Source organism: Myxocyprinus asiaticus, chromosome 46 (assembly GCF_019703515.2).
Source record: "Myxocyprinus asiaticus isolate MX2 ecotype Aquarium Trade chromosome 46, UBuf_Myxa_2, whole genome shotgun sequence".
Taxonomy (NCBI): domain Eukaryota; kingdom Metazoa; phylum Chordata; class Actinopteri; order Cypriniformes; family Catostomidae; genus Myxocyprinus; species Myxocyprinus asiaticus.
In genome coordinates this window covers 31,690,059-31,716,998 of record NC_059389.1, presented here as the reverse complement: position 1 = coordinate 31,716,998, position 26,940 = coordinate 31,690,059, and the positions used below count along the sequence as shown (strand labels likewise).

General features: G+C 42.1%; 1 protein-coding gene across 2 annotated transcripts in view; it reads right to left on the bottom strand.

Annotated features, from left to right (window-relative positions):
- The window catches only part of LOC127435879 (protein inscuteable homolog), a 182,543-nt gene that overhangs the window by 71,917 nt on the left and 83,686 nt on the right, over nt 1–26,940 (bottom strand). For both annotated transcript variants that reach the window (XM_051689624.1, XM_051689625.1), the window contains exon 2: nt 6,288–6,376. In XM_051689624.1, the coding sequence (XP_051545584.1) occupies nt 6,288–6,343 (56 nt within the window). In that variant the 5' untranslated portion in view covers nt 6,344–6,376. The remainder of the gene's footprint in view (nt 1–6,287; nt 6,377–26,940) is intronic.

Genomic DNA, 26,940 nt, shown 5'->3' with positions numbered 1-26,940 from the left:
TGCACCACCTGCTATGTATTGTTTTTGGGAGTAGCACACACCCCCCTAAAGCGGCAGATACTCTGGGAAAGGTGATTACTGCTTTTGGAAAAGGTCATGAGGCATCAGTGTATTACTCCCTGCTAATTCAGAGTCTGGGGGTCGGAGATTTAACTTCTATCAAGAGATTATAGGAGAAAGATTTAAACTTGGTATTGGCGGAGGGAGTGTGGGCTAGGACTCTAAAAAACATCAAGTCTGTATCTACAGATTCTAATTGTACCCCCTCTAGATTGTATAGGCTTGGTCTGAAATACACACCAACTTGCTGGCGATGCCAATCTGAAGATAGAGACATAATCCATGTTTTCTGGTTGTGTTTTAAGATCCAAGAATTTTGGTTGAAGGTTCAGAGTTTTTTGTGTAACGTTTTGGGCACTCAAATTTCACTTTGCCCCAGACTCTGTATTTTGGGTGATGGGATGATCATAAATTTGGGGGATAAACACATAAAAAATTGGGTTCTGACCAGAATCATGATTGGCAGTCAAATTATTTTAAGGGGATGGAAGTCGGATGAAGCACCCTCATTTCCAGAGTGGTGTGCAGAGATGGGGACGGTGGCAGCTTTCAAGGAGCTGGCAAGTAGAAGGCTGGGGTTTTGGGACTTGTTTGATAGGAAATGGGGCCATTATTTAGCATTTTTGGGGGACTCTCGGGGAGAGGCTGTAGAAAGAAGTTTAGTTTTAATTATGAATGTTTATTATATATTATTTTTTTTCTTTTTCTTTTGTGTGTGTGTGTGTATTATTATATGTGACCACAGGGGTGTTTGTTGGGGGTCAGGGTGGGGTTGGTGATTGGGGCGGGGTATTAGTGGGGGTTAAATGTTAAATGTTGATTCGATGTGTATGTGTTTTTCTTTGTTGTATATCTATGAATCAATAAAAAATGTTAATTGGAAAGGATGTGGCACCACGGACGCCATCCATGCCCCCCGGTTGCTGATGGAGAAGCACCGGGAGAAGAACAACACGGTGCACATGGCGTTTCTAGATCTGGAAAAGGCTTTTGATCAGGTCCAACACAACCTCATCTGGCGAGCGCTGTGATCCCATGGTGTCCCAGAAGTGTATGTGAGTTGGGCCCAACTTCTTTACTGTAATGTCACAAGTGTGGTTCGATGTCCAGCCGGATTTCACCAACTTTCGACATCAATGTCGGTGTCCACCAAGGATCAGCCCTCTCGCCCCTATTGTTTATCCTCTGCATGGATACGGTGACGGCTGACCTGCAATCACCGCTCCCCTGGACACTCCTGTATTCAGATGATGTGGCGCTTTCACATGAGACCCGCCCTGCGCTTCAACACCATGCGCAGAATTGGAAAGATCAGCTTAGTGAGAATGGAATGCGGCTGAATGTCCAAAAAACCGAGTACTTGGAGTGTGGCCCCCAAACCAATGGCACCATCAGCATCGACAGATAGGATTTGAAGAAGACCATCCAGTTCAAATACCTCGGGTCCCTGGTCACATCAGATGGCGACACCATTTTTGATGCCCGGGCAAGAACTACAAACTACACAATGATGACTCTAAGACTTTATAGATATTACAATTAATTTTCTTCTAAAGCATGATTTTCTGTAAAGCTGCTTTGAAATGATGTGTGTTTTGAAAAGTGTTACACAAATAAAAAATGACTTGACTATTTTTCTATAATTAATACTATATTTAGAGGCAACATTCAAGAAATACAATCATGGAACATGGTATATTAGTCGTATTACCAACATAAAAATACAAACGATCATGGTTTTATCAATTGACAGCCTTGGGTAACTTCCATTAATTGAAAACAATAGTAATATATTCCTATCGTAATTTCTTAACCGTCACGCACTATTCCAATGTGATCTGGTTAAACCTTTGAGTCTTCATTTGCACAGAACACTGAAGAAAGATGTTTGAGTATGATTTGTGAGGAGTTTAAATAGTTTTCATCAGCAACTATGTCATCTCCATAAAAACATAAGTGGCTCGTTGCATCTCTTCTTTGCACATCATCATTACTGGTGTACGGTAGCTTGTCAGGGCCAAACATGTTTGGTATTATGTAAATGGGAAAATCAAGTGAGCCCAGATCGCTTTGAATCAGAATCAGAATGAGCTTTATTGCCTAGTGTTCTCACGTACACAAGGAATCTTTTTTGGTGATAGGTGAAACAAGGGTTTCTCCTGAAGTCCACTGTCATCTCCACTGTTTTGAGCGTGTTCAGCTCAAGGTTGTTGTGACCGCACCAGACAGCCAGCTGTTCAACCTCCCGTCTGTATGCAGACTCGTCACCATCACGGATGAGGCCAATGATTGTGGTGTCGTCTGCAAACTTCAGGAGCTTGACAGAGGTGTCCTTTGCAGTGCAGTCATTCGTGTAAGGGTATTCGAGAGAGAACACATCCCTAAGGAGAACCAGTGCTAAAAGTGAGGGTCCCGGATGTGAGTTTCCCAGTTTCACTAGCTGCTACCTATCTGTCAGAAAGCTGGTGATCCATCAACAGATTGGGGTGGGAATGGAGAGCTGGGTCAGTTTGGTTGCGAGAAGATCAGGCATGATGGTATTGAAGGCTGGACTGAAGTCCACAAATAGAATCTTTGCATAAGTCCCAGGTCAGTCAAGGTGTTGCAGGATATAATGTTGTCCCATATTGACAGCATCATCCACAGACCTGTTTGCTCAGTAAGCAAACTGAAGGGGGTCCAGCGATGTCCTTCGGGTATGCCAAAACCTCAAATGACTTCATGACCACAAGTGTGATTAAGTTCTGTGATTTGGGTTTTTTTTGGGGACCGGAATGTTGGTGGGGTGTTTGAAGCAGCAGGGAACTTCACACTGCTCCAGTGATCTATTGAAGATATGTGTGAAGATGGGGGCCAGTTGGTCAGCACAGACATTCAGACAGGCATGTGAGACACCATCTGGGCCTGAAGCTTTCCTAGATTTTTGTTTCCGAAAGACCCGGTACACATCCTCCTCACAGACCATAAGTGCAGATTGAGTAGCAGAAAGGGGGAGGAGGGGAGTTCCAGGAGGTGTTGGTGTATGTGTGAAGATCAGAGCAGGGGAGGGGTGTGAGACTGGGTTTTTCAAACCTGCAGTAAAACACATTCAGTTCATCAGCCATTAGTTGACTCTCTACAGAGTGGGGGGGGGGTCTTGTACTTGGTGATGCTTTTCAGGCCTTTCCACTCAGATGCAGGATCGTTGGTTGAAAACAGGTTTTTCAGCTTTTCAGAGTAGCTACTTTTAGCCACTCTGATTTCCTTAGTCAGTGTGTTCCTGGCCTGGTTGTACAATATTTTATCCCCACTTCTGTACACATCCTCACATCCTCTTTGGCATGACGAAGCTGTCTGAGTTTTCCTGTAAACCATGGTTTATCATTTTGAATGATAAAAATGTCCTAGTAGGGATGCACATATCCTCACAGAAACTGATATATGATGTCACAGTAGCTGTGAGCTCATCCAGGTCTGTGGCTGCAGCTTCAAAAAAACACTCCAATCAGTGCAGTCAAAGCATGCTTGAAGTTCCTGCTTTGCTTCATTAGTACATCTCTTTACAGTCCTTACTGCAGGCTTAGCTTATTTTAGTTTCTGCTTGTAGGTTGGGAGAAGATGAACTGGACAGTGATCAGAGAGTCCTAAAGCTGCACGTGGGACAGAGCAATATGCATCCTTTACAGTGGTGTAGCAGTGGTCCAGTATAGTTCTGTCTCTGGTGGGGCATGTGATGTGTTGTTTGTATTTTGGCAGTTCACGGGTGAGGTTAGCTTTATTAAAATCTCCCAGAATAATAATAAGTGAGTCTGGGTGTTGTTGCTCCGTGTCTGTGATGTGATCATCCAGCTGTTGCAATGCTGTGTTCACGCATGCTTGTGGAGGGATATAAACACTCACCAGAATGAACGAGAACTCCTACGGCAAGTAGAAAGGCTTACAATTGATTAGAGTGCTTCTAAATTAGGACAGCACATCTTCTTCAATGCTGTTACATCTGTACACCAACTTTTGTTGATGTAAAAGCATGTTCCACCACCTCTTGTTTTCCCAGATGATTCCACAACACAATCCACTCTGAACAGCTCATCATCCCTGGTAAAACTGATCGGGAAAGAGTGACAAAAACATGACAAACAAACAAAAGTAACAAAAATGCTAGAGAGTTCCACACAGCAGCCATCCGCGGTGCCATCATTTGTGTTGACAATGCACGTTATTAGCGAAACAAACCACAGAATGCAAGCGAATCATACTCAGACCACCTCCCGAGATGGTCTCAATTCGGTTTGGTTTGCTTTAAAGGGGTCTGAAATATTTGGAATGTTCACATATGGGCCAAAAATCTCTCGAACCACACTCAGACCCCTGAAAAGGACCAAGTGTGAAAACACCCTTAGTATTTGTTATTTTAATGACAGCATACACTGCCGCTGATATAAACAAAACCTGATGATCATGTTCTCCAGCATGATTTAAGAATGTTCCAAAGAGCATAAAATGTGCTTTTTTGATTAATGACCTAGAAAGAGTGCAAAATCTTTTTTTTTTTTTTTTCATCGTATGTCAAAACTTTGGGGGGTTTGTTAGGTTTAAATTAGATTTAGAATTTTCAGTGTGGATGCAGACTTTTGAACCCCACTTGAATGGGAAAAAGAACCTTATATCACAAACTTGCACAGGGAAAAAGCTGCATAGTACACCTACAAACTGCACATCCAGAGCGATTAAAGCATGTATTCCCATCCACAAATGCATCAATTATTCAGATCATCTTGTCAGTGGGCATGTGTATGTTTACCATGTCAGCTCAAGTGTCAGATTCATGAAAATGGAGAATCTCTCAGAATAGAAACAGTAATTTCTGCTCAGAGATATATATGGAGAAAAGTCTGAATCTGAATATCAACTTCTACATTTGATGGTCAAACAAAAGATTGTTTTGGATAAGCTGTCACTAGCTTCTGTATTATTCATGTATACCCTGCATTGTGAATCATAGGTGGCATTATTAACATATTGACATGAGCACATCTTTATGGGTCATAGAGTGACATCACAGTTCAGTTCACAGATTAAATGTTATTATGTCAGATCAGATGATCAGATGTGTGAGTGTATTATATCACAGGCAACTCTTTGTGTGTGTGTGTGTGTGTGTGTGTGTGTAAGCTGATGTAAAGTCCAGTGGAGCAAAGACGAGCACCTGTTTAAACTGCTGGCGTGTGCAATGCTAATTGTTCATCAGGGGTGGACAGAAAACTCAACTCGCTATGATTCATCGTCACCGTGAACATGAATGAGCAGCAAAAAAACATCCAGTTTGCTTCTCGCTTAAACCTCCACCTGTTGTCTGACGGATTAATGAGTCGTGAATCACACGGGCTTCATTTCAGCCTGCTGTCACACGTGAATATATATTTATACATGCATGTATTCAGGTGATCTAAAAAAAAGTCATGTGCATTCTGAATACATTTTGTAATATTTTTTTATGTTAGTGTTTTCAGATCCTACCCCAAAAACAAACTGTAAAATGCAATCTTGCAAAGAAATTAGAGATATTTAGTAAAAATATTTTTATAGACTAGAAAAATTCTAAAACATGAGAAAAACATGATTTCAAAGAATATTTAAAACACAGAAAAATGAGGGTGGATGTAGAACGTTGTCAAAATAAAATTTAATATTTAAATATATTTTATTCAAAATTAAAATACCCTATTGTTGCCTAATATTAAAGAAATCTAAATGAACAAATGCCACTTTTTATTTATTTCATTTATTTAATAAACAAAGCAATCCAGCATACAGTATACTGTATATGCTTTGAGTTTATTATATTACCTTTTATTCAATAACAGTCCTTCACTTTATACGAAGAACATATTCATCCTCTCATAACAAATAGTTACATGTTTCCACACATATACATTTATAAATCATCCCTCACAAAAACAAATGTAATATACTGTATATGACACTGACAAAGGTGTGTTTTGAAAAACAAACTAGATCGTTTCATAACACTGGTAATGTAGGTCACAGATTTTTGCGTCCAGGGCAGAAACTTCAGCATGATTACTGTCATAGCGACAGGAGCACACAGATAATCACACCACAGTATCAACCTGTGAGGCACGTCAGCATCTATTACTGCACATTTCAAACCATACTGTTTGCTTTGGGTTTCTGCTTCCCCTTCATATAAAATGTTGTGACTGTGTTTTCAGTGATTTTGCACTTACATTTTTCCAGAGATGGAGGAGTAGCTGCTCTGTCTTGAACTTTGAGGGCTCGCCATTCTGACTGTGTCCTCTCCACTTTAACATAGCACCTACAAATTATTCACACATAAAACACAGAAGGCACTTATTCACAAATGTTACAGATACTTTATTAAACAAGAATATATTCTATTTGTGTCTGATACTACCAGCAATAGAGTAAAAAATCTTACATTAAAAACAGATTTTTCATGAATCATGACCAACCATCATTCTCCCAGTCAATGACATCCCCAAAGGCAGTAACAGAGACCTGCAGGACATTTCTGTACTGGAACTGATCACAGCTAGGTGGCCATTGAGAGATCTGATAATCTGAAGTATTTACATATATTTGGACTTATTGTAAAAAGTTGGCATTCACAATGAATATTTTAAGTTATGTGCAATAGTATCAGCTGCTCTTTTATTGTGAATAGTTTGATTGTGTCTTTTGTTACAATCTATACTCAATCAAGAGAGTGTAATATTTTCTCCAAGAGAACAGTATAAAAAATAAATCCCTGTCTGTCTGCTGAGGTCTTATTAAAAAGAGCTATATAAATTGTACTGTGTTTTGTTGGGGAAAATAAGCATTCTCTAATGAGTGACACATGGTTTCCCACATATATCGCACGGTACAATGTAAATGACTGTTTCAGTGACGTTAGTGTGGTCAGAAAGAGTCTGTCCAAGTTCATCTCCCACCACTGGTCTTAATTCAGGAGCATCTATTCTTGTCCAGTCCTTTCTTCCATAGTAATTTTATTATCAATAAATTGCTAGAGCTGGAGTGTGCCAAAAGAGTATGTCTTATCATCTGATTTCTGGCAGATTGCCATCCAGTGACTCTTTGAGTTCTTTGAGTATACTTTGAGTTTGAGCAAAAGCTTTAGTGCTTATTTCATGTTATTTATTAATGTATCCATTTTCATTATTTAATTAATAAAACTGGCTAACCATGGGAGCCTGCACGCTTTTCTCATACATTTGATGGTATCCTGCAGCAGGATGATTTAACTTTGAAATTACTTTAATTGAGCCAGTGTAACCTGATCTTATCATCTTACCGCAGAGAATTTTACCGCATTTTGTCTTAATTATCGGAAGTTGGTACCTATGATTTGGGAGTATGAGCAATGCTGCAGTGACAGGACATCCCAACAAAGACAACATCCTTTTGACTGCACCTAGAAAGTTATACTTGGATAAAACTGTGTTGTGAGTTTTCATGTATTTCCTTTGAAAAAAACTCTCTGTCCCTGTCTTTCTCAAGAGCTGCCATTAAAACCACCTACAGCATTAACATACAAATTGAAGTGGACAAGTCAAGCACATCCTGACCAGAACAGCACTTGTTTAAGTGACATGTCAAGGGCCATTGAAAATGATCTCGCCATTTCACCGTAAGAGCCATTTTCACTGTAATCAAGTGATTTGATATTATGATGATTAATGTAATAGAATGATTTCAAACAGGTAATTGTTTGCCTTGGGCTTGTGTAGATTTAGCTATAGATGTTCAGGGAGAAAGGGATACATGCCCTTATATAGCAGAACAATTGAACTAACCTTAACTGTGTGTTTGTGTCGGACAGAAGTACATTTCAAATGCCTTTACAAGCCTTCATTATAATATGTTATGTAAATTCATGTGTTATAAAAAAAAGAAACCGAATCAAGCAAAAAACATCTTCTTCATGTTCATTTATCAATAAGATCAGACACCCTTTCACATTTTACCAGCAAGACACAATCATATGTTTATTATCTGCCAATATCTTAGTGATATGATGCCATGAACTCCCAAACAGACACTATACAGCACATCACATGCCCCACCAGAGACAGAAACATACTGGATCGTTGTTACACAACAATAAAGATTGCATATCGCTCTGTCCCTAGAGCAGCTTTGGGACTCTCTCATCACTGTCTGGTTCATCTTCTTCCAACCTACAGGCAGAAATTAAAATCAACCAAGCCAGTAGTAAGGACTGTAAAGAAGTGGACCACTGAAGCAGAGCGGGAACTACAAGCCTGCTTCGATTGTACGGATTGGAGTGTTTTGAGGCTGCAGCCACAGACCTGGACGAGCTCATAGATAATGTAACATCATATATCAGTTTCTGTGTTGATATGTGAATTCCTACTAGGACTTTTTTAAAGTTCAACAATGACAAACCGTGGTTTACAGCAGAGCTCAGGCAGCTTTGTCAGGCCAAAGAGGATGCTTACAGGGGTGGGGATAAAGTCTTGTACAATCAGGCCAGGAACACACTGAACAGGGAAATCAGAGTGGCTAAAAGAAGATACTCTGAGAAGCTGAAAAACAAGTTTTCAGCTAACGACCCTGCATCAGTGTGGAGTGGCATGAAACAACTCACAAATTACAGGACTCCTACCCCCAACCCTGTAGGGAACCAACAACTGGCTGACGACCTGAATGTGTTCTACTGCAGATCTGAATGGCCCAATCTCACACCCCACACCCACTCTGACCTTCACTTCACACAAACACCAACACCTCCTGCAACCCCCCTCCTCCCCCCTCCTGCTACTCAACCTGCACTTAAAATCTGTGAAGATGATGTGAGCCGCGTCTTTCGGAAACAAAAGATGAGGAAGCCTTCTGGCCCAGATGGTGTCTCACCAGTGTGTCTTCGATCCTGTGCTAACCAGCTGGCCCCCATCTTCACACAGACCTTCAATAGATCACTGGAGCAGTGTGAAGTCCCATGCTGCTTCAAATGCTCAATCATTATTCCTGTCCCAAAGAAACCAAAAATCACAGGACTTAATGACTACAGACCTGTCGCCCTGACGTCTGTGGTCATGAAATCATTTGAGAGACTGGTGTTGGCCCACCTGAAGAACATCACTGGACCCTTTCTAGATCCCCTTCAATTTGCTTATCGAGCAAACAGGTCTGTGGATGATGCAGTCAACATAGGATTGCATCATATCCTGCAACATCTGGGCAGACCAGGGACATATGCAAGGATCCTTTTTGTGGACTTCAGTTCAGTTTTCAACACCATCATCCCAGCTATACTCCAGAATAAATTACACCAACTCTCTGTTCCCCTGTGTATCTGTCAGTGGATTACCAGCTTTCTGACAGACAGGCAGCAGCTTGTGAGACAGGTAAAACTCACTTCTAGCACCTGTACAATCAGCACCGGTGCCCCCCAGGGATGTGTGTTCTCCCCACTGCTCTTCTCCCTCTACACCAATGACTGCATCGCCAGGGACCCCTCTGTCAAGCTCCTGAAGTTTGCAGATGACACCACTGTCATCGGCCTCATCTGAAATGACGATGAGTCTGCATACAGAAGGGAGGTTGAACAGCTGACTGTCTGGTGCAGTCAAAACAACCTTGAGCTGAACATGCTCAAAACGGTGGAGATCATTGTGGACTTTAGGAGAAACACCCCAACACTGACCCCCCCTCACCATTCTAAACAGCACTGTGGCAGCAGTGGAGTCATTCAGGTTCCTGGGAACTACCATCTCACAGGACCTGAAGTGGGATACCCACATTGACTCCATTGTCAAAAAGGCCCAGCAGAGGTTGTACTTCCTTCACCAGCTGAGGAAATTCAACCTGCCACAGGCGCTGCTGATACAGTTTTACTCAGCAGTCATTGAGTCTGTCCTCTGCACTTCAATAACTGTCTGGTTTGGTTGAGCTACGAAATCAGACATCAGAAGACTACAAAGGACAGTTCAGACTGCTGAGAGGATTATTGGTTGCCCCCTGCCCCCCCTTCAAGAATTATACACTTCCAGAGTGAGTAAAAAAGCTGGAAAAATCACTCTAGACCCCACTCACCCTGCCCACTACCTTTTTTAACTGTTGCCTTCTGGCTGACACTTCAGAGCTCTGAGCACCAGAACCATCAGGCACAGGAACAGTTTTTTCCCTCAAGCTATCCATCTCATGAACAGTTAAATTGCCCCATTGAGCAATAACTATGTGCAATACACAGTTTAGTCTTTCTTATATTTATCCAACACATCCAACCTCTTCTGTCATTTCATTCCTCTGAAAAAAAACAAAAAAACATTTGCACTGTACATAACAGAATGTATTAGACTTGCACTACCCATGTGTATGTGTGTATGTATGTATGTGTGTGTCTGTACGTATGTGTATAATTAGTTTTATTTTTTATTATTATCTATGTCTTGCTGCTGTTTTTGTTTGTTTTTGTATTGTTGTACACTGGAAGCTCCTGTCACTAAGACAAATTCCTTGTATGTGTAAGCATACTTGGCAATAAAGCTGATTCTGATTCTGATACCACATGTTATAGGCTGGGTTTCCTGATAATGTTGCAACTTACGCTTTTAAGATCATCTTAACTAAAGCCCAGTATACACTACGATTTTGGCCACGGTTCTGCCATCTGAGACAAGTTTCATGAATCCTAATGGATTTCTGTCGTCGTAGGGAAAAATCTTACAATGTTTAGTGTGACATGCTCACCGATGGCTGATTAATAGCCTTTGCGATGATCTTTAGCCTCTGACGAAGTTCTGGCAGTGTCAGAAATTTAGCATCGTATTCATACATTGTGACTGCTATTGTGACGGCCAGATGAGACAGTCCGCTCCTCTCTCGCTCTCCAATTGACTGTTTTTGGATAAACCCGACTGTGTTCCTTGGAAAAAAACTTAATCCGTGTCTGCACCTGTCACGTATTCCCTGTTTCTGTGCTTAGACTTTTATGTTGAAATTCTTGTTTAGTTCCATGTTCCTGTTTCCTGTTAGTTTTGTAGTTCTTTGTAGTTTCTTTTCATGATTGGTTTTCCCCTGATTGTTTCCACAGGTGTTCCTTGTTCCCTTGTTTTCCCTTGTGTATTTAAGCCCTTGTTTCCCTTGGTTTCTTTGTCAGTCTTCGCATGTATTGTTTGATGCTCTGTGCTTGGTTCCCTGTGTTTTGTTTCCTTATATTCTGAGTTACTTTGTTTATCTTTGTTTTATTAAAGCTGCATTTAGATTCTCATTCCTCACCTGCCTCGTCACAGAAAGACTGACCAAAAATGGATCTAGCGGCTGTCAGAATTCTGCTTCTTAAGCAAGGGGACCATCCAGTTGAGCATCACGTCCATGAGTCTTTAGAGCTAGCAAATTTAGTGCACTATCCAGACTGCTCTCTTGTGGTTTTCTTCTGGACCAGTCTGAATAGTGCACTGAAAGAACTTATGCCTCCAGCTGATCCTCACTAGACACTCTGCGAATATGTGGAGAAGACTCTGGAACTTTGGGGATCCCTTTACACAGTGGTTTATGACAGGAACCGCGGGCCAAAACCTGCATCTTCGGCTCCCTCGTACAAGCCTTCCACGGCTCCTTGCTCCAAGCTGGCGCCCATGCCTGCCACGGCCAACGAGCCAGCGCCAATGCCTGTAGCCTCAACCGTCCCAGAGCCAATGCCTGTGGCCTCGCCCGCTCCCGTGACTATGCTCCCAGCTGTCCAGAAAAGAAGAAGGAAAAGGACACCTTCTCCCCAGTCGCTGCCAGTGTTCACGACTGCGGAGGTCGTTCCCCAGTCACTGCCAGTGCTCACAACCGCGGAGGTTGTTCCCCAGTCGCTACCAGTGCTCCCGATCATGGAGGTCGTTCCCCAGTCGCTGCCAGCTCTCCTCGAGCCTCCCACGGCTCCACCTTCCTTGGCTTCGCCCCTCGAGTCTCCCACGGCTCCACCTTCCTTGGCTTCGCCCCTCGAGCCTCCCACGGCTCCACCTTCCTTGGCTTCGCCCCTCGAGCCTCCCATGGCTCCACCTTCCTTGGCTTCACCCCTTGAGCCTCCCATGGCTCCTCCTTCCATGGCTTCACCCCTCGAGCCTCCCACGGCTCCGCCTTCCTTGGCTTCGCCCCTTGAACCTCTCCCGGCTCTGCCTGCCTTTGTCGAGCCTCTCCTGGCTCTGCCCTCTTCCAAGGCTCTGCCCTCAGAGTCTTCAACGGCTCCGCCCTCTCCCCCAGAGACTCCTCCTCCAGCAGCTCCACCCGCTCCCCCAGAGACTCCTCCTCCAGCGGCTCTGCCCGCTCCCCCAGAGACTCCTCCTCCAGCGGCTCTGCCCGCTCCCCCAGAGACTCCTCCTCCAGTGGTTCCATCCACCTTCCCAGAGACTCCTCTTACAGCGGCTCTGCCCACCCCTCCTCCAGCGACTCCGCCGCCTGACCAAGTCCCTGTCCTGTGGCCACCTCCCAGGCCTCCTGACCCTGTCTCAGCCCTGTGGCTGCCTACCAGGTCTCCTGACCCAGTCCCTACCCTGAGGTGGTCTCCTTGGTCTCCTGGCCGTCCGCCTGATCTGCTCTGGTCTCCTTGGTCTCCTGGCTGTCCGCCTGATCTGCTCTGATCTCCTTGGTCTCCTGGTCATCCACCTGATCTGCTCTGGTCTCCTTGGTCTCCTGGCCTGCTCTGGACTCCTTGGTCTCCTGGCCATCTGCCTGATCTGCTCTGGCCTCTTTGGTCTCCAGCTCCACCTCAGCCCTCTGAACCTCTGGCTCCAGCTTGGTCCTCTGAGCCTGCAGTGTCACCCTCACTCTCCATCCCTCCTGCTCCACCTTGGTCTCAAGCCTCCCTGACTTTGCCTTGTTCCTCTGCTCCCCTTGCCCCTTGTGCCCCCTTGAACTGCCTGTTTCCCCTTTCCCCCCACACCCTGTGGACAATTATATTTTTTTTTTGTATTTTTTATTTTTTTGAAAAGCGTCTGGAATCCGCTCCTTAAAGGGGGGGCTCTGTCATGTATTCCCTGTTTCTGTGCTTAGACTTATCTTGAAATTCTTGTTTAGTTCCCTGTTCCTGTTTCCTGTTAGTTTTGTAGTCCTCTGTAGTTTCTTTTCATGATTGGTTTTCCCCTGATTGTTTCCAAAGGTGTTCCTCATTCCCTTGTGTATTTAAACCCTTGTTTCCCCTGGTTTCTTTGTCAGTCTTCGCATGTATTGTTTGATGCTCTGTGCTTGGATCCCTGTGTTTGTTTCCTTGTATTCTGAGTTACTTTGTTTATCTTTGCTTTATTAAAGCTGCGTTTAGATCCCCATTCCTCACCTTCTTCATCACAGCACCATAGCAACATTTCTGCCCAGTTATCAATAAATAAGCAAAAAATACTTGGAGAAGAGTGTAACACTTCAGCAAAATGAAAGCATTATTCCTCTAATTAAATACAGAGCTTACAAAACGAAAATAATTAAATGATTGCATTTTGTTAACACATTTTTCTTTACATTTTTATTGCATTTTCTTTACAACTTTATTTTAATTACTATTTTACTTTTAATAAATTTACTTTAAGTATCTGTAAACTTCTAGTTAAGATTCACACCCCTCCACATCTATGTCATGTTTCCATAGTGTATTTCCAAGCATAATATATCATTGAATGTTCAAGATTTTGCGTGGCCTATAGGTTACTAAACTAAAAGAGGAGAAAGACGTACTATAACCCACCTTTTTTTTCCCCTATGTGAACGCAGAACTTTGTAAATTTTTGGGCCCAAGTCTCCTTTTTTCCACGATGAATCTTTGCTTGTGGTAGACAATTATTACTGTATAGGCTACCTCCCCCACTGCGTTCATTCTCAACATATGTAATTTTATGTATTTGTGATCAGGATGTCTTATTAAAGGCCTATTTGGCAGGTAATGTAGTGGTACTGGAGCAACGGAAATGCTGATGCCCTGTATTTCAGAAAGAAAAAACCCTGCTCCTCCAGGCAAATCTCACCGTTTCGCTTCTATTCGTTATTAACGATCTATATACTTCTATTATATTAACGATCACGTTCACTGATCTGGATGATTGGGACCACTGATGTGTATCATCTGACATAATGTTGCACAGTGTTCCATGCCGATCTCAATGTGTTCATATCATACAGTCTGACAAGTAACAATCTTAAGTGACTTAATTAATGGGCTTAATGCATTCGTTATTTTATGATGGAGTAAAGCTTATTTCCCAAACCAGCAAGTATATTGCTCATTACTGAGTATAACTTAAGTTCCTTTTCAAGTCAGTTACTTTTTATTTGCTTTAGTAGCTTATGCTATGGGAACTCCTACCAGGAGTGACGATCTCTGAAGATGCATTTTGCAAGTGTTTTCCTATTGATATATCTCTCTGTCAGTCACGAGTACTGTTTATTTGACTGGGCTGAGCCCACACTGAAGCAGCACACGCTGAGATTGATTGTGTTCATTGCGAGCATATGAAACTCAAATGCTTCGCTCTTGGCTTGCTTTCTTCAGAAAGCTGATGCTGATCCCCTCTCCTCCCGATTTCCGACCTCTGCGGCTACCAAAGGCCCACACAAGCAAGGGAAGCGAGGACAGGTTATAGAGCATGGAGAGTTTGAGGAGGATTTTTTGGCAGCTTCAGCCTTGCATCTTTCCTCTTCTCCATCTCAAGCGGCTTTCAGTACGTTTGTGATGATTTGCGGCCCGCTCTGGTATACTACGATCATTCACGTATAGCAGTGGAGATCAAGGGGTGAATACTTGGTCGCTGGGGCTTTCCAATAGTAAGACATGTTACACTCATGTGAGGTGCTTGCCATAGTTTGTGGCATGCCATGTATTTGGCACTCAAGTCACCAAGCTCTCAGCCCATGAAACAGGCAGGTCTATGGGCGGCCCAGTGTCCATGGTGTGACACACCTTTCTGAATTTATCAGAGATTCGCTTCTCTCTTTCCCCACCATTGTGAGCCAGCAACAAGGTGTGACATTTGTTTCTGTTGTTGGTCGCATGGCAGACTGCCATGTCGCAACAGAGATTTAAGGCAAGCACAGTGGTTTCTTAACACTGTCACCTAGCAGCCCTCTCGCATCCCCCGCTGTCACAAGCCTGGAATGCATTTGCATGTTGTTTGCTGTTGTTAGCTACATATCAGAAGACTGCCATGTTGCAACACAGGGATTTAAGGTATATGCATGACTTTATTTTTGTGAATGCGCAAAGCGCTGTGCAACGTGCTACGACTGTGCGCAACTGTATCCAATTTTCGTGAGAGTGCTAATTCTAAGCACTATGTTTGTGCCAGTACAAAATGCAAATGGTATGAGAGGGAGTGTTTGCGCTACTGTGGGTATAGGCACGCAAACTGTGGGTGTATTGTATTTAAATGAAGTGTCCAAAAAGCGTAATTTGCTATTTTCCTGAGAATTTTGTTGTTTGTTGAGACATTTCAATACCACCTCTTAACTCAGTGCAAAGGCCAAATTCAGTTCCTGCATTTGCAGTTTGGAGATTTCACCAGCAGGTGGTAATAAAGTTCATGTCCAAATTCTGAAAGTACAGAACATCAAATAATGTCCTTGACTATTATTGTTAAAGCTGTTTGTTGTATCAAAAAATTATGAGATTTGTATTAAACTTTTAAGTTGTCGGTTTATTTTTTCAGTTATTATTATTATTATTATATTTAAGTCACTGCAAAAGGGGCAGGTGGAAGAAGGAGATAGTAAAATGTTTGAATTTGGTATGATTCTTTTAGGCCACTTCTTTATTTTGATTATATTTTCGTTTCGTAATTTGAATTTAGAAATATTTTTGATCATTGTTTCGTGTTTCAATAAATTAATTTAATTTGTCAAAATCAATGTCGACTGGTAGAAGTGAAGTGCGTGCCGATACAATCACTGTTAAAACTAGCCATGATTTGTGTGTCAGTAGATGAAAATTATTAATAATACTTACATTCTCTGTAATTTAACAGAGCCTACATCCATATTCTGAACCACATTTTCCATGCGTATAAAAGGAACGTGTCCCATTTAACAATGATGCACAAAATAATGTAAATCCAAATTTTTATTCTTCCAATTCATTGCATACAGTCATTTACATTTACATACATTTACACTACCAACTTCTTATGAATGTACTCTCTTTGTATTTTTTTGTATCGCTGTTGCTTGACAGCTTGTCGCTTATGAGTTAAGGCATAGTGCTGAGCTTAACGCTTGCACGTTTAAAATAGGGCCCGCAGTGTTTTCTTCCGGCCCTTGAGAAGGCCCAGGGGAAAACACCTTTGTGTCCTCAAGGCAGCCCTCATGCTTTCCCCACCTTTGCGAGCTGGGAATGAGTTGAGGCATGACGCAGGTCACCTCAGTGCCCATTTACTCTTATTGGCAATGTGCCAGAAGACTGCCACGTCACATAACAAAGATTTGGAGCCTTCTTCCAGGCTCAAGAAGGCTTGGAATAACACCTCTGTCATTACATGAGCAGCCCTCTTGCTTTCTTCACTATCGCAAGCCGGGAACTAGAAGGCTGCCACCCCAACATGTATGACAGACCTTGTTGCGGCTTTACTCAGACACTCAGAAAATCTAAGTTCAAAATGATTACTCAGAGACAGATTTTGTCTTATGTCAGCCCATTCGACTGGTTTGTGTCAATAGATCTGAAAGACACATTGTTTCATGTACAAATAGTCCCTCAAAGCAATTCTTGAGATTCGCCTTCGAGGGGACGAAGAAGTCTTACCCTTCTGCTTGTCCCTGGCTACTCGCACATTAACCATTATTTGGAGCATTTGGGCCTCAAAGTCAAAACTCAACTGGGTGATCATGTCAGTGCATCTGACCAATGCTCGCATTCAGTCTATCCTCCAGTATTTGGTTCATCACATGTGGCAACGCAGTCACTTAGATCTCCTAGTGATATGCCGCTGAGTACGTTCGTGCCCGATGTTGGCTCTGGCTTGATGAATTCTCGTCTGGGACAATTCTCATCTCCTATCAATGTGGGGAAGGGAGTCAGACAATGGGAATGGACAGTTCAGAGGATTTGGGAGGTATTCGGGGAAGTTGCCTTTGGTATTCATGACTCAGGCTTTGCAGGGCTTGGATGTCCTAGCTCACAAATGGTCAGCAAAATGCAAGTATGCGTTCCCTCCTGTCCACTTGCTACAACAAGTGTTGTGCAAGGTTTGGGAAGACAAGGAATCCATGCTGTTGTTTAGGGTTCAGAACTTGTCTTTCAAAGACACTTGCTTATAGTTTGGACCGGGCTTGTTGAAAGCCATTCTTTTTTTTATATACATTTTTTTTTTTTGATTCCTATATTAACACATACAAGCAAGAACATATACAAACAGAATCAATACTTAACCCCCTCTATTACTACAACCCCCCCCCCCCCCCCCCAATCCCCAACCCTACCCAAAACAACATCCCAGTGGTCCCACATAATTATAGACACACAAAAACAAATATTAAAAAATAAAATAATTAATAAAATATAATAATTCACACACATAACCTCTACATCTCTCTCTCCACTGTCCCTCCCCGAGAGCCCTCCAAAAATGTCAAATATTTGCCCCACTTTCCCATAAACAAGTCCAAATTACCCAATCCTCTAGATACCCCTTCTTCAAATGCTGCCACCCTCCCCATCTCTGTACACCACTCTGGAAATGATGGGGCACCGTCGGACTTCCAACCCCTTAAAATGACTTGTCTGCCAATCATAACACTTGTTAAAACCCAATTTTTTATAAATTTGTCCCCCAGATTTATGACAGCTCCGTCGCCCAAAATTTGAGTGCCCAAAACTTGAGTGCCCAAAACGTCAAACAAAGAGCTCTGCACCTTCATCCAAAAATCTTGAATCTTAACACACCCCCAAAAGGCATGAGTTGTGTCTCAACTTCTGATTGACAACGCCAGTATTTGGGTGTGTCTTTAAGACCAAGCCTATATAATCTAGAGGGGGTCCAGTAAAATCTATGTAAAATCTTAAATTGCATAAGGCGAACCCTTGCATCTCTAGGTGCAGACTTGACATTTTTTAGAATCCTAGTCCACACTTCTTCCTCCAATACCAAATTCAAATCTTTTTCCCATAATCTCCTGATAGAAGCTAAAGCTCCATCCCCAGACTCCGAACCAGCAGGGAGTAATACACTGATGCCTCATGACCTTTTCCAAAAGCAGCAATCACCTCTTCCAAAGCATCTGCCACTTTAGGGGGGTGTGTGCTACTCCCAAAAATAGTACAGAGCATGTGGCACAGCTGTAAATACCTATAAAACTGAGATCTGGGAATCCCAAAATGATGACCCAGATTCTCAAAAGATTTCAACACTCCACTCTCATACAGGTCGCCAAGTGTAACAACCCCTCTCACAATCCACTCTGACCAACACAAAGGGGACTTATTGATACATAATTTTAGGTTCAGCCATATGCTTGAGGCAACATTTAAATAAATGTCCAAATTAAATACTCTGGCCACTCTTGTCCAAATCATGTGTAAATGTGAGATAACGGGGTGTGACTTAACTTCTCCGGTTAGTTTAATAGAATGATTTTGCAATGGTGAAATGGGGGCAAGGACTTCCTGTTCAATAGAAAACCAGGGAGGGGCTCTCTCAGGTGGAAGTGACCAACGAGCCAAATGCCTGAAACCGAACGCATAATAATAAAACAAAATCTTGGGTAAGCCTAACCCACCTTTGTCAATCGGCCTATGTAATTTGTTGGAATGTAGTCTGGGACGTTTACCATTCCAAATGAAGGACTTCGCAATTCAATCAAATTGCTTAAAATAAGAGAGGGGGACATCTATAGGGAGTGACTGTAGCAGGTAGTTGAATTTTGGAGTACAGTTCATTTTAATAACATTAATCTTCCCAATCATCGATAAATGTAATGAAGCCCATCTGTCCACATCGCTCAAAAACTTTTTAATTAAAGGGTCAAAATTAACTCTAACTAAATCAGACAAATTTGCTGGGAATAAAATACCCAAATATTAAATGCCCTGTTTGGGCCACTGAAAGGCGCCCGGCTGAAAGGCCATTACTGGACAGTACGCAGTCAGAGCTAAAGCTTCGGATTTCGACCAGTTGACTTTGTATCCAGAGAACTTGGAAAAGGAATTAATAATTCTGTGGAGGGCAGGCATAGATCTAGTGGGGTCGGAGACGAATAATAAAATATCATCTGCGTAAAGCAGAAACATATGCGCCATACCTCCCACCACCACCCCTGGAAAATCATCCTCCTTTCTTATCACAGCTGTTAATGGTTCCAGGGCAAGACAGAACAATAATGGGGAAAGAGGGCAACCCTGCCGAGTACCCCTGTCCAGAGTAAAATAATCTGAAATTAGTCCATTTGTTTGTACCGCTGCTACAGGGTGTCTATAAAGTAACTTAATCCAACCAATGAATGTACTCCCTAACCCATATATTTCTAAAATCTTAAAAAAGTAATCCCATTCTATCATATCAAATGCCTTTTTGGCGTCAAGTGGCAGCGACCGGAGACTGATCATTCGCTACTGACCACATGATATTGATGAGACGCCTAATGTTATCAGAAGAGCTGCGGCCCCGAATAAACCCCACCTGATCTATATGTATAAGAGATGTCATAACCTTACTTAAACGATTAGCCAAAATTTTGGTCAAAATTTTTACATCTAGCTGGATCAGGGAAATTGGACGGTAACTTTTACACACACACGGATCTTTGTCCTTTTTAAGAATCAGACTGATCCGGGCTTGTGTCATAGTTGGCGGCGGCTTTCCGTTCTTTAATGATTCTGTATAAATTTCTAACAAAAGTGTACAAAAACTATATGATTTCTCCGTATGTGGCAACATCTCCAAACTCACCAGGGTGTGATCTGAGACTAAGATGTTTCCAACTGAGCAGTCAACAACAGATGAAATGAGGGACTTAAGATATCAAAAATAAATCTATTCCAGAATAATTCTTATGGACTGATGAAAAAAATTTATAGTCTCTACCAGATGGGTTCAAAAGTCTCCAAATATTTGCAAGACCAAGATTTTTACACATCCTATGAAGCGTCACTGCTGCTCTAGGGAGCTTACACACTTTTGCTTCACTATGATCAAGGACTGAGTCCATCAAAAGTTTAAAGTCTCCTCCCAATATTATATCATGAGAGGTCCCAGCGGCTTGCAACATCCCTTCAAGATCTATAAAAAAGCCCTGATCATCAGCGTTAGGCACATAAATATTAGCCAAAATCAACCTTTGCCCCTGAATTTCAGTTAAAACAACAATGACTCTTCCTAATTTATCTTTAATCTGTTTGAGAAATTTTAACTGTAGATGTTTACTTATTAATGAAATGACTCCCCTGCTCTTACTTTAGCCAAAACTAAAGAAAACTTGTCCACCCCATATCTTCCCAAATTTTTCTGCTTCCTGCGGAGAAAGGTGTGTTTCTTGAAGAAACACTATATCATATTTCTTATGTTTAAGAAAATAAATAACCTTCCTTCTTTTTATAGGGTGCCCCAACCCATTCACATTCCATGTGGAGAGAGACAACTTATTCATATTAACATTTGACATATTGATATAATAAAAAAAAAAATTGTGTGTCAAAAACAAGATTACACAGACCACATTCCCCATTAATGCAACAATCAAACCCTGAACTTCCCCCCGAAAAAAAACATACATAAAAAAGAAAAATGTGCACATTGACCCTGCGCACAACAGCGCCAACCGGCGTCAATCCCTTAAAACTCAAAGAGTCCATGTACGCCTACGAGAGCCCCCGTGACAACTTTGCCATCGGATTGCTCAAGTCTGGTGCTTCTATACAAATTTTGTGAGGCAAAATTACATAACAGAAAATACTTTGTAAAACAGACCACAGCCAACAGGCAGAATAACAGAAAAAACATGTAGACTTATTCACAGAACCGTCTCGAAAGAGTGATCCTCCACAAAACAAACTCCAGCTGATATAAAGCCATTCAGTTTCCTCGGACAGACAAACAATTGTTCAGTGAGCCAGCTGTTATGAGTTCAGCAGATGACATAATCATTCCAATGTCCCATAAAAACACTCAACAAAACAGACTCCAGCCAGCAGGAGGAATAAGCACGAAGAACGAACAGATTTATCCACAGCTGTTCCAAAGGAGTGTTATTCAAGAGAACAAGCTCCAGCCGCTAGGCGGAGCCAGCACGAAAAACAAAACCGGCATCCTGGTTCCTCGGATGATCAAGAGCCAAGAGCCAAGCTAACTCGGAGGCCACAAAAAAAAAAAAAAAAGAAAAAAGAAAAACGTACTCAGCCCGTCAACTTTATAAAAGACATCCTTTATGTGAGCATATAGCTATTTTGCAGTCATCCATAGTGTCCATTCTCGATCTGGCCAAGAACTTGAGTGTAAAAAAGATCTTCCGTCAATGCAAAAGTTTCTTGGAGTCATGCCACAAAACAAACTCCAGCCGCTAGGCGGAGCCAGCGCAAAAAGAAACAAAAATGGCACCCAGCCTCCTCAGATAATAGAGTCCCTGAACCGCGAGTCAGTCCACTAATATAAGAAATATCCAATGGCTTACTCCAATGTATTTATGAAGGAGAGTGCCTGTTTTGGACATGTAAATACTTTGTGACCATTCTTCGTTTCTATTCTCAGTTTGGCCGGGAACATCAGTGCAAAAGTGATCTTCTGTTGGTGTAAGAGTTTCTTACATTCCTTGAACCGATCGCGTTTTTCTCTTGTCGAATTCGCAAAGTCCGGGAACAAGAAAACATTGTGATTCCTCCAAGAAAGCTTTCCTTTGCTCCTCGCCTGGCACAACACGAGATCTTTATAGGATGATTTCAGAAATTTGGCCAGAATCGATCGGGGCCTGTCTCCCTCAGCAGATCTACGAGCCGGGACTCTGTGAGCTCGCTCGATTTCCAGTTTATGGCCTGTTATGTCGAGCAGACTCAGGAAGAGCTCATCCAGGAATTTCACCATATCTCTGCCCTCTTCATGCTCAGGAATTTTAACAATTCGTATGTTATTCCTTCGGCTCATATTTTCAAAATATTCCAGTTTTTCCGAAATTAATTCCAAATCTGTTTTGGACGCGGGCAGATTAGCGGATAATTCCCTTTCCGATGACTCAAGATAATCGATTTGTTTTTCAACTTCTGTCACTCTTGTAACCAATTCAGAGAATTTTGTTTCCATCGCCGTAATCGATCGACGTATTACAGCGAGATCTTCCAAGTCAGCAACAACCTTCGTCAGCATTACCGAGATGTTGGACAGTTGACGCTGAATTTCATCTACCGACGTGTTTCCCAAATCGAGTCCCCGGTCCGCAGGCCCGTCAGAGGCCTCAGCTTGAACACGTAAGTGTCTTTTAATGTCTCCGGAGTCTGAGGATTTTGACTTCTTTGCCATGTTTACCTCAAAAAGCAAGTATGTAACTGGGTGTATCGAATCTCACCAGAATATAACATGAAAATAATAAAAAAACGAGCAAAATTCGCAGAGCTCATGTCTCACATGTCTGCTTTTCGCATGGCATCTGCAGTGTTCTCGTTGAAAGCCATTCTTAAGCCTAGGGAAGGTTATGTACCCAAAGTATTGACCACTTCTTTCAAGTCATAGGTTGGCACCTTTCAAGAGTTCTTTCCTCCTCCGTTTGAGTTGGACAAAGCTAAGAGGATGAACATGCTTTGTCTTGTTAAGGCATTGCATATTTATATTGTCCAAACAAGTCAATTCAGACTGTAAGATCAGCTCTTTATCTGATTTGAAGGCCATAGAAAAGGTTTGATCATCTCCAAGCAAAGACTTTCTAACTGGGTTGTTGAAACCATTGTGCTCGCTTACGATTCGCAAGACATACAGTCAAAGCTCATTCCACCAGGAGCATGGCCTTTTTGCTTGGGCTAAGGGTGTGTCCTTGGAGGACATCTGCCTGGCAGCAGGCTGGGCTTCCCCTAATACCTTCACCAGGTTTTAGAACTTGGATGTTTTCTCCCTCTCTTCTCAGATTTTGACTTCAAAGGAGGGCTTATGTGTCAGTGTTTCACTACCCTGTTGGCTAGTGTCATTGTAATATGTTGCAGGTCTTTGACCTTGGTACTCTCTCTCCACTGATGCGTAGGAGAGGTTCTTATCAATGTTTTTCACTACCCAGACTAGCTAGTGACATTGTTGTAATGTTTTTACCACAAAAATAGTTATGTTTCTTCCTCTTCCTTCTTATTTTTCAATGCAAAGGGGAGGTTAATTTTATGCTTTTTCACTACGCAATAGGCAAGTGAGCATTGCTCTAGTGTATGTGAATCTGTTGTAACGTGCGATTGCGAAACAAACAGACCCAAATTCAGAGGAACAGTTCAAAGGATTTATTTACAATAAATGTGATGTCGAGGAACAGATTTGTGGAATCCTCCACTGAAGCTTAGCGGGTGCAGAATGACGCCCAGCAGGATCCCAACACATGGGCAAAGACAAGGTATCCTCTGAGGAAACTCGGCTGACACACAGCGAACTGGAAGGCAACCACACACCTGGACACAGGTAACCAATAGATACACGAGACAGGACCAACTAGGCAGAGTGAGTGTCAACACTGAACTACATTTAACATTCAATCAAACAATCCAGCAAAGGACATGACACACGAGGGGATTAATATAGTCATGAACAAACACAGGGCAGGTGCCACTCACAGGGCAGGTGCCACTCATCAGCGTCCCCATGGAAACAATCAAGGTTCCCATGGAAACGCTGATTCCGTGTGCCAGCGGCACCTGAAACACATGAGGGCGAAAACGTCAACACGCTTGAAACAAAACAAATGTGGAGCATGAGTGTCCAGATCCCAACACAGACCAAAACCGAACCAGACATGAAGTAGTAGTGTGTAAGTGTGTGTTTATTACTGTGTTTTACTTGTTTGCATTAGCATCTCGCGTAACTGTTGATTTCGGTTAGCCTTGTGTGGGAAGTAGGTTAGTCAGTGTCGGTTAATAAATTTGTGGGTTTGTTTTGCTAAATAGGATGGTGTGTATAGCTATTTTCACTCAACGACGTAACAGCTACTTATATATTTGACCACATGACAGTGTTCGTGTCAAGCCCTCCTCGTGTGAAGCCCTTCTTGTGTCAAGACCTACTTGTGTAAAGACTGGCGAGTCTGCCAATTTCACCTCTCTCCTCGCAATGCAACAATAACTCATTTGAATTCCATGCAATCATTACAACACAACCTACAAAAATCCATGTCGTTGTTGTATATCGTCCTCCAGGTCAGCTGGCTAACTTCCTTGAGGAGCTGGATGTCCTGCTATCCTCCTTCCCTGAAGATAGCAGCCCACTTGTGGTTCTTGGTGATTTTAACATACACCTAAACCACCCCCAGGCTGCTGAACTTCATGCTGTTCTGGCCTCGTTTGACTATGCACTACTGCAACTAGAACTTTTTTTACAGTTAAGGAAACAGCCACAGTACATTCTCAGCACCACACCCTCTCAAATACCCACTTTTTGTAAGCAGCTCTTCTCTCTCTATTTTCTCTCCTCTAACTGATACTGAAGTATTTGAACTCCTCTTCCACCTCTTCTCTATATACACAACATGACTGGGTACCATCATTCAGGCACACGGGTTCTCTTGCCACTGCTGCGTCGATGACATGCAGCTCTACTTGTCATTCCAGCCTGATGACCCCATGGAGATTGCTTACCTGATCTCAGCTTGCCTGCAGACATCTCGGCCTGGATGAAGGAACTCAGCTGAACCTAGCAAAGACAGAGCTCATCGTCTTTCCAGCCAACCCTGCTGTTGAGCACAACATCACTGTTTAACTGGGTTCATCTAAAATAACACCATCCAAAACGGTCAGAAACTTGGGGGTAAACCATCGATGAACAGCTCAACTTCCCCGACCACATCAGAATAACTGTCCTATCATGTAGATTTGCACTCTACAACATTAGGAAGATAAGACCCTTTCTCTCTAAACATGCTACATAACTCCTTGTTCAGTCTCTTGTCATATCTAGACTGGATTGCTGTAATGCTCTATTAGCTGGCCTTCCTGCATGCGCAATCAGGACTCTGAAAATAATCCAGGACAACCCAAGAGAGTGCATGTTTCACCACTCCTTGTCTCTCTACTCTGGCTGCCAGTTGCTGCACATACCAAGTTCTAGGCTCTGATGTTGGCATACAGAACAGTCAGCTTATCTACAATCATTCCTGCAGAGCTATGTTCCCACCAGAAGGCTGCGGTCTGCAAATGAGCAGTGCCTTGTGGCACCAACACAGTGAGTCACCAAATAACTTTCCTGGACTTCAGGCATCATTGTACCTCGATGGTGGAATGACCTTCCCAACACCATCCGTGAAGCTGACTCCTTCTTTGTCTTCAAAAAATGGCTAAAGGCTTTTCCGTGAGCACTTAACCCTACACTCTTAAAAAAAAAATTCACTCTAATCTCTGTCTTGGCTTGTACTTTTCTTACAATTGAAACTTTCTATTGCAGCACTTTTCATGTTATGCTTATGTTGTGGCCATCCTCATTTTGTAAGTTGCTTTAGCTGAAAGGGTCTGCTAAATGAATAAATGTAAAATGTAAATGTTCTGAGAAAGATCTGGTTTAGTTGAATGCAATGGACTTACGAGTGGCCTGTGACTCTCTTTGAACACTTATACAAGCTACTTAGATGATCACACAGAAAATCGGCTCATAAGTTCCAAGTGTTTTCCACCAGTAAGTGCTCATAATCTTAAGCAGTAGGCTGCTATGGAAGGGGTTTCAGCTCTCAATTTATATATTTGTTGCTGCATTCCACCACTAGTAAGTGGGTTGAGTAAGTGTTCACAATGAGACTCAATTCCCACAGATATATGATCATATATACAACATCAGGCATTAGTGGAAAAAACATACTGAGACAGACAGAGCAGCATAAGGATATACAGTAATTAGGATATAATCGTTGAGATTTTCCATGAGAGCAAAGTTCTGGGCCCATATTCACAAAAGAAATCTTAAGGCTAAAAGTAGCTCCTAACATGGAAATTTAGGAGCAACTCTTAAAAATTAGGGGTGTGTCACTTCTAATTTTAGGACTTGTAAAATTTTAATTTAAGAGTAATTCATGAAGCATTTTAATGCTTAAAGTAGCTCCTAAACACTCGGCAACTAATAAGTCATCCTGAGGACTTCTAAATCTATAAGAGTGAATTAAAAACAATCCAACACATGGCTGCTGCCATGGTCAGGGTACTTTTGTGTCCATTACCTTTTCATTTTTAATCCTAAAAAATAAAAAATGAAAAGTGTGGTTTCTTCTTCATTGGTTTTAACACTGATGAATAGAATAAGCAGATACAAACTAATTTTCCATTGAACATTTCATTTTGTATTTAGAACGGAATAAATAGAAAGGGGAAACTGCTTGTTTTTTCTATTTTGTTCATCGTTAAAAAAATTAATTTACAGCTTGTGGGCAACATTGAAATGGCCCTTTCATCATTCTGTACTGCCTTAATCCTTTCAACCACAATTATAGTTGGGACGGCTCTGTAAATTTGTTTCAATTTTACTTAAATATTGTCCCGAATCACCACTCACTGTAAACTGTGTGCCATATGTTGTAGAAACTGGTTGCTGAGCACTTAATTGGTATTGTTGCGAAGTGTTGCCTCTAATGGACAATGCATGAGAGATCGCTAGCCACATCACTAGACTATATGTTGACTAGGAGTTGGCCTATTATTATCTATTATTTTTTATATTTATTAGCATTGTATGACTTTGTAGTAGCCTACCTTATGTATCTGTGTCCCATTGAGGTCACTTTGGATAA